Here is an 8,377-nt window from a genome sequence, read left to right on the forward strand (position 1 = left end):
GGAAAAAGTATCCGTAATACTAATCAATCCAAGTAGAGATGTTATTTTCAACATTTCATACTTAAAGATTTGGCTATCACTGAAAACCTGTAAGACTGAAATACAAATGAATTAAATAATGGAGATAAAAATCTAGCAAATGATCAACAGTTACAACATTTGAATCTGAAAGTTTTCCACAAATAAATTTAAAAGTAAGCTTAAGAGTCATACTTATGTTACATACTTATATTAACTTATAATGAAAAAGGAAACTGATGGGCAATATTATGACTAATGTAAATTTAAAAAATTAGTCTCCAAAAATGGCATTTGAAATTGCCTATTCAAATTATACCATATTTAGGTACAAAAATTTATTTTTATAGTAACAACTGCAGTAGTTTTTGAAAGAAGTGTTTTAATTTGGCTCTCCCCTTGCAGGAAGTACCATTTGTATTTTTTACTATAATCTTCTTAGGCATAGGAGAGACTGAGTTAAGAATGGAGACTGGAATGGCAAAGACAAATAAGTTTACCAACACCCTAAACTAATGACCCAGTTTTTAAAAGCAAGGTAGCCTTCCAGACGAAGAAAGCCTTCCACCACGGAAGTAAGTGCGATCTAATTCGCCTCCCTTCCCTACCGCTATAATGGAACAAAGTGAAACCTTACTAAAGCCGAATCCCAAATTTATTTCCTCAGCTAATAGCCTCGTTCCAAAAGGTAGACAACACGTGCGGGTTTAGAATACAATATAATCAGGTACCAGCTCTGGCCCTGACAGGCAGCTGCCCATCAGCAACACCGTGGGTAATTAAATGGTATTTACCATTTACCAAAAGATGAACTTCATATCGTTGAATTAAACTGGCCCATCTGCATCTTCATAAAATGACAAACCCTATTAGTTCTGCCTAACCAGAGAATTGTGATAATGAACTAGTGACACCTTTACTCCATTGTACGAAGCACAACCAACTGTGTAATCATCTCAGGGGTCAAATGCATATGAAATTACCGGAAATTAAGAAAGTGAAATCACATGAGTGATTAGGAAAGGAAAACTATTCAAGCAACAAAAGCTGTTTTTTTTTTAACGTATGCACTTAGACCATAAGCAAGCTACATCTCCAATTAGCCAAAATTAACTTTAACTGATCAACTACTTTACCTGAAAACGGTGAAAAAAAGTAATGATGCAGCTACTGCTCCGAATAAGCCGCAAAGAAGATTGACTCGGTAGGCAACCGAACCGCAAGGAAATAGTGTAATTGCCAGTTTAGCCACCAGAGTGAACAAAGGGTAGCCAGGAGGATGGGCGACCTACGGAAAAATCAGCGGGTTAGAAGGTTTTCACCCACTGAAGAGTCACACTGGCTTTAATTGGAAAGGAGCCCTTTTCTCCGGCAAGTACCAAGATTAAGAGGCATCGACTCAATGTTTGAACAGTGGTTTTCTACTGTAATCCTTTTGGACCGATACAAATAAATATTTTCCTTCGTGGATTTGGCAGTGTCTACCGCATGGGGTGTCACCTAGAGAAAGGGTGACATATTTCATTGTCGGTTCTTAAGCAGTTTGTTCTCTGGGTTCACAGTACATTAGGGTCATTCAAAAGGCTATTGAAAAAAAGAGCAGGTTCTGAAATATCGTATTGGTTAGAAAGTTGAAAGACCACACTGCTATCGGATTACCACCATGCTGACAGTCCTAAGGTCTTGCCTAAAGGGATCATGCACCATAATAAAGTTTATTAAATAATAAACTTATTAAAACTGTTAACCCGATTTATTTTATTCTCCATAGCTTATACAAAATTTGGGGTGATAATAAGCCAGCTACTGTATATATAGTAAAGGCTTTACTTTATAATTTAGTTTAATTGGATTTAAAACTTAAAGTAAATTGTCACGTACTGTACTTATAAGTTACTAAAAACTGGGGTTTGAAAATAAATTAATCTACTTTACTCCATGCTTAATTAAACTTTCTTAATTCCTAAAACTGTTAATGAGAGCATTGATTAAACAATAAAACTAATACTTACTCCAAGCTCATGTGCGGCTGTGATCAGTTCCCCTGTGAAAAAATAATGTAAAACCAATAATTACTATTAGAAAATGACACTCCTCCAAAGTTTTCAAAATCCAAATGCTTGCACTGGGGTTTTGCATTAATTTGACTGGATAAAACTGTAAATCTGTAGAGATTTAACAGCATGAAATAGTCTAAGGATATTTTCTCCCTTAGGTCTTACTGAACAAATGATCTTTGATAGTTTTTAATAACTGGTCAGTGGAAATATAGGTGAATTCTAGTTCTTAAAAAGTGCCTATTGTCCTTCCTAAAAGTTGTACACACAAATATACAAAAACTCTTATGAAATATTAGTGTAATGTGCTGTATTGTCCCTCAAGATTTTAGTATTAAAATCTCTACAAAAATGTAACTTTATATGTAACATGTGCAGACATCTGAGGCTTGGATACTCTGTAACATGTACCATTCTGCCCTAAACTGGCATTTGAATACCTTCTCTACATTAAATACATTGGCTATCTTTAAATGATTGCCAAATACTTAGTAGCTCCAGCTTATTTGGGGAAGCTCTGACGACCATAATACATTTCTTCAAACCACTAAATCATTCTATTACTTACATAGTCCTTTGCAATTCCTAGCCATCAGTGATTATTTCTAAAATTATGATGCAGTAATTCAAGGCCTATTTGTTAATATTTTAAGTATCCAGAGCACAGGGACTATTTCTGACTCATTCCTGTACACTGTAATACAGTACAATGTAACAAATCAATGTTGATGGTTTGTGAAAGTTTCCCTTATCTATTAAGAAATGTATTAATGTCCATTTTCTATCCTTTGATGGATATTAACTTTAATACTCTTTTAATTTCTAGTGTCCCAGCCACAATATAGATCTTTACCCTCTGGCCTGGACTATAGCAATAGCTTTGACCAGTTTTCTCTTCCAATTCATCTTCATACTGAAATCACTTATCGCCATCCCACCCCCCAAAAGAAGGTTGGACTATTATCACTAATCCAAAATTTCTCAATGGCTGCTCTCAGCGTACTAAATGAAGTTCAGATTCCTCAGCACGACACGCGAGCCCTCTATGGCTTTAAAGGCCCTTTACAAGGCTTATATCAATGAAACCTATGCTCGGTTCAGTCAAATCTGATTACTCACCGTTCCTCTGGAATGGTTCTCTTTTGCACCTCTTATCACTCATTTTCTCACCCAGTATCCTCTCCTAAATCCTTCGAGGCCTAATTCAATTGCCACCTTCTCAGGGACACCTTTCCTTATCCATACCCTTCCCCAGCCTCCCCCATCAAAATTAATCACTTCTTACTCCTCCATAGAACCTGCTCTAACCTCTGTTCAGCACTTAAGATTGCCTTATATTTTGGTTAGTTGTTTTCATTTCTGTCTTTCCTACAAAGTTGAAAATACTATCCTATCCACTTCAAAAGTCTTTCGAGACACCACCGCCTCTCCCTCTGGTCACACAAAGAAACTAACTCAAGCCCTGCACAAAGAGGTTGACAATAAGACAAATCATATTGTCATCCTTGCTAAGACGCCCTATCTTAGGGTGAATGACTAGAAGCCCCATAAGGGCACCCAAAGACAGCTACTGCTCAACTAAGTCAATTACATAAGGACATCTTTTCATTCTGGAGATATGCAAGAGCACTTTGGAAACCAAAGGCACTTTCTGGATCTTAAAGACTTTTGAAAGAAATTGTTTATGGCCTAAAAGAATTTAAAGTAACCATCCCCTTTGTAACAACTATCAAGGATATTGTATAGTTTTATTCCAGAATGGATAAGCGTGTCTTCAGTCCCAAACTGTTTTCATCTGCTCTTTGATATTTCGGTAGTGATGATGAAACAGTTAAATTCAAATTTTCAAGGTCACTACTCTCCTCCATGTAAAATATATTTAGAATTGCATTTAACATTAAGAAAAGTAGCCTACTTTTTCTAACTTCTTTTTACCATTAAAAACTCATAATGCTTTTATTTTTTTTAACGTTTTATTAATTTTTGATACAGGAGAGACAGAGCATGAGAGGGGAAGGGCAGAGAGAGAAGGAGACACAGAACTGGAAGCAGGCTCTAGGCTCTGAGCTAGCCTGTCAGCACAGAGCCCGACGCGGGGCTTGAACCCACGAACGTGAGATCCGACCTGAGCCGAAGTCGGAAGCTTAACCGACTGAGCCACCCAGGCGCCCCCATAATGCTTTTTTTAAAGTTCATTTATTTTGAGAGAGCCCATGGGGGAGGGGAAGAGAGAGAGGGAAAGAGAATCCCAAGTAGGCTCTGCACCAATAGCATAGACACAGACGCAGGGCTTCAACTCATGGAACTGTGAGATCATGGCCGGAGCCAAAATCAAGAGTCGGCCACGTTACCAACTGAGCCACCCGGAAGTCCCATAATGCTGTTATTCTTTACTGAGTTCTGTTGGTATAAAAATCCAGAATGTGAAAAACTTCAGTCACCAACTCTTATCAAATCTTAAACTAGTATCTAAATAGAACCCATAGCTATTATTAAAGTCTATAAATGTATCCTTGGAAAAAGCTAAAGGGAAACATTACTCTTAAAATTGAATATGAGGGGTGCCTGGGTGGCTCAGTCGGTTAAGCGTCCAACTTTGGCTCAGGTCATGATCTCATGGTTCGTGGGTTCGAGCTCCGCGTCGGGCTCTGTGCTGACAGCTAGCTCAGAGCCTGGAGCCTGTCTTTGGATTCTGTGTCTCCCTCTCTCTCTCAAAAATAAAACATTGAAAAAAAATTTTTTTTAATTGAATATGATTAATTGAAGAGAATGGGCAGGGATGGGGGTGGAGGGAGGAAGAGGCTCTCGGATACTTGTTTTTTCCCAAATCTTTATTTACCCTAGGGCTTCCTCAAATTTAAGTCCTACTACAACCTGCACCAGAATTACCTGGATGCTTTTTTTGAAATGAAGATTCCTTCACCAAACCTACCTATATTAAGACTCTCTGGCATTGGGCCCAAGTTTCCCAGGCAATTCTGAGGTGCGTTCAAGTTTTGAGAATTACAGCTTGTCTGAGACACAAACGGGTGGCAAGCTCAGAACTGTTTGCAGATGCTTAGCCTTTACAAAAACTAGCTCCCTCTGTATTATACTTTTTATATTAATCATAGTTATATTTTCATCTATCAAGTCTGTTAAAGACAGTAAATCTTAAGATATATAAACACATAAATAAGCTAATTTATTTGTCCCGAGAATAACAAGAGAAGTGAAGGCTTGATTCCCACACTCTCCTCCAAAGAATGAGTATTCCTGATCATAAGTCAACTATGTGTATCAAGTATTGCAAAAAAACCAATTCTGGCAAGGGCACACAATGTGATCGGTTTATGGAGTATAATTTAAGACTTATCAGGAAGAAAAATACATACTTTATATTGGTTTTGAGATGTGTTCCATTTATTGATAAAAAATATATTTCATAAACAGAAACATTCAAGGAGGACAGTACTTCCAACATATAAACAAAATTATCAAAGACAGCATTATACAACTTGATTGGCAATACTTGGGAAAGTTTATTTATCATTTGCAACAATGAACACCAAGTTATTAGAAGCAACCACTATTTGGCATCAAACTAAACCAATGAGAACACCTAAAAAGTCGCATCTGAATAGATAACATTCTACTGGGGGAAAAAAAGACAGTATTAATAAAGGTACCAATTATAGACGTTAAATATCTGTATACATGTTAATGATGGATTTAACAAAGAACTTAGAGCAGAGGCTAAGAGAGCATGTTCTAGGTCTACTTGAGTTCTTTCCTCAACTGCCCTACTTTCTAGCTGTGTGATTTTGGACACAGGTTGGCCTCAGTTTTGTCAGCTATAAAAGGAAGCTACTGACGGAACCTACCTCATAGAGATAGTAACTGGATTAGAACAACAACCAATGTAAAGTACTTGGAACAGTGCCTGGCATATAGTAAGAGCTCAGTAAGTGTTAGTTATTTTTATTCGACCCCCTGCCCCAATGCTGCAGGTTCAAAGAACCATGGGGTAACTGTCAATGTTTTTTTCTTTTTTTTTTTTTTTAAGGTATAGAACTCCTCAGTCTTTGAGTAATGCTCTCCATTGTCAAAACTCTCACTTGCACTGTTGGTGAGAATACAAATCGGCACAGACACTCTGGAAAACAGTATGGAGGTTCCTCAAAAAATTAAAAATAGAACTACCCTATAACCCAGCAACTGCACTACTAGGAATTTATCCAAAGGATACAAAAATGCTGATTTGAAGGGGCACATGCTCCCCAATGTTTATAGCAGCACTATCAACACTAGCCAAATTATGGAAAGGGCCCTACTATCCATCTACTGATGAATGGAGAAAGAAGGTATGAGATTCACGCGCGCGCGCACACACACACACACACACACACACACACACACAGGAATACTACTTAGCAATGAAAAACAATGAAAACTTGCCATTTGCAACAATGTGGATGGAACTAGAGTGTATTATGCTAAGTGAAATAAGTCCGTCAGAGAAAGACAAATACCATACAATTTCACTCATATGTGGGATTCAAGAAACAAAATAGTTGAACAAAGGGGAAGGGAAGCAAAAATTAGACAAAAACAGGGAGACAAACCATAGGACACTCTTAAAGACTGAGAACTGAGGGTTGCTGGTGGGGGGTTGGGCTAAATGGGTGATGGGCATTAAGGAGGGCACTTGTGATAAGCACTAGGTGTCATGTGAGTGATGGATCACTAAATTCTATTCCTGTGATCATTATTATACTGTATGTTAATTACCTGGGATTTAAATATAAAAAAAGCCCCTCACACCTTAAAAAAAACCTCACAAGTATAGTTATTTCTATTATTTAATGTAACTCTTGAAGAAATGGTAACTCCATTCCCAACTATGCTAATGAAATATATTGCTTCTATCTGTTCAACAGGACTTGAAAGAAAGATTAAAGGTAATGATTTGTAAAAGGAACACCAAGGACCTTCAATGTGGCAGAGAGATGGCCCCCTGTGATCCCCAACTCCTGGTGTTCCCACTACCTAATCCTCTGCCCACTGGGTGTGGGTTGGACTTACTAACTTCCAGGAATAAAATAGGGCAGTCGTGCATCAATCACTTCCATGACGAGGTTTACAAAATGACTGACATGTCGGACTAAGGTGCCATATTTCTCATCACAAGAGTGGGCTTCCGGAGAAAGACCCACCCGCAAAGAACTGGACCGAGGGTAGAAGCGGTTCCTCCCCAGGATGAGCCTTGAAGAGACCGCAGCTTCCGTCCACACCCGGACAACAACCCCGTCCAGAGTAAGAGCACCCAGCTAAAGGCACCTAGATTCCTGATCCACAGAAAATGTGAGATAAATATTGGCCGTTTTAAGCCACTAAATTTGGGGCTGTCTTAGGCAGCAAAACATAACTAGTACACTCCATGTTTTCCATCTGTAGACTCACTACCTGAGGTTACAACACCATTCTGACAAAATCAGGCATTACTGGATGGTCATTATGTTTGGCGGCCAGGCAAAATCAAAAACGGACCCTGCATCTTGTGCCTCATCTCAAGTATAAGACAATCGTATAACAACTACAGAACAATCGCTCATGACATTTAAATGGTCCCTGCTTTTCTTTTTAATAGAAGCAGCTTGTTTTAAGCCACGACTAGCTTCCACTTTTCAGTGTTCTCCCTCAAATTTCCTGCATGGCCGGTTCCTTTTCAACATTCAGGTTTCGACTACCATCTGCTGCTCAAAGGCCCTTCCTGGCTAGCCCTTCTGGCGGAGCGACTGCCTGCCCCACTCTCCATCACGTTCCCCTCCTGCTCTCTCCACTCATCACTACCCAACATGTCACTGTTCTTTCGGTAGTTGGTGCACGCTCTCCACCCGCACTGGAATACTCTCCGCGATGCTTGGTCAGCACCACTGTTACTCCTTTTGTCTGGAACACGGTAAGGACACAGTAAGTAGGATTTGTGGGCTGAAAAGGAATGGAAAACGAAAACTAGGTCTCCCAAAATGGAGCCGGGCAAGGGGAGAGGTCGCGAAGTCCCAGCGGGCGAAACCAACAAGCCTGAGAACCACAGAACCCAGTTACAGGAATGGAATCACAAGCTGGTTCTGGAACGCAAAACGCTGCATTGGGTCGGGGGTACGGGGAGGGGAACGATGGAAGGCGCGAGCCGACCGACGAAGGAGAGGGGCAGGAGGGCGGCCCTGAGATACTTTACCCGAGTCTCCCCCCGGCACCGAGGGGGGCAGCGTGAGGGTGAACACGGCGGCCACGGCGGCGAACACGGCCAGGCCGCCGCG

At 39.8% G+C, this 8,377-nt stretch overlaps 1 protein-coding gene across 1 annotated transcript in view; it reads right to left on the minus strand.

Annotated features, from left to right (window-relative positions):
* Positions 1–8,377, minus strand: part of TMEM260 (transmembrane protein 260) — a gene marked incomplete at its 5' end in the record, with an annotated part of 66,234 nt that extends 57,857 nt beyond the window's left edge. The window contains 3 exons of the mRNA XM_029952185.1: positions 1,155–1,306; positions 2,031–2,062; positions 8,296–8,377. Coding sequence (XP_029808045.1) covers positions 1,155–1,306; positions 2,031–2,062; positions 8,296–8,377 — 266 coding nt within the window. The remainder of the gene's footprint in view (positions 1–1,154; positions 1,307–2,030; positions 2,063–8,295) is intronic.

Source organism: Suricata suricatta, chromosome 9, assembly GCF_006229205.1.
Source record: "Suricata suricatta isolate VVHF042 chromosome 9, meerkat_22Aug2017_6uvM2_HiC, whole genome shotgun sequence".
Lineage (NCBI taxonomy): Eukaryota > Metazoa > Chordata > Mammalia > Carnivora > Herpestidae > Suricata > Suricata suricatta.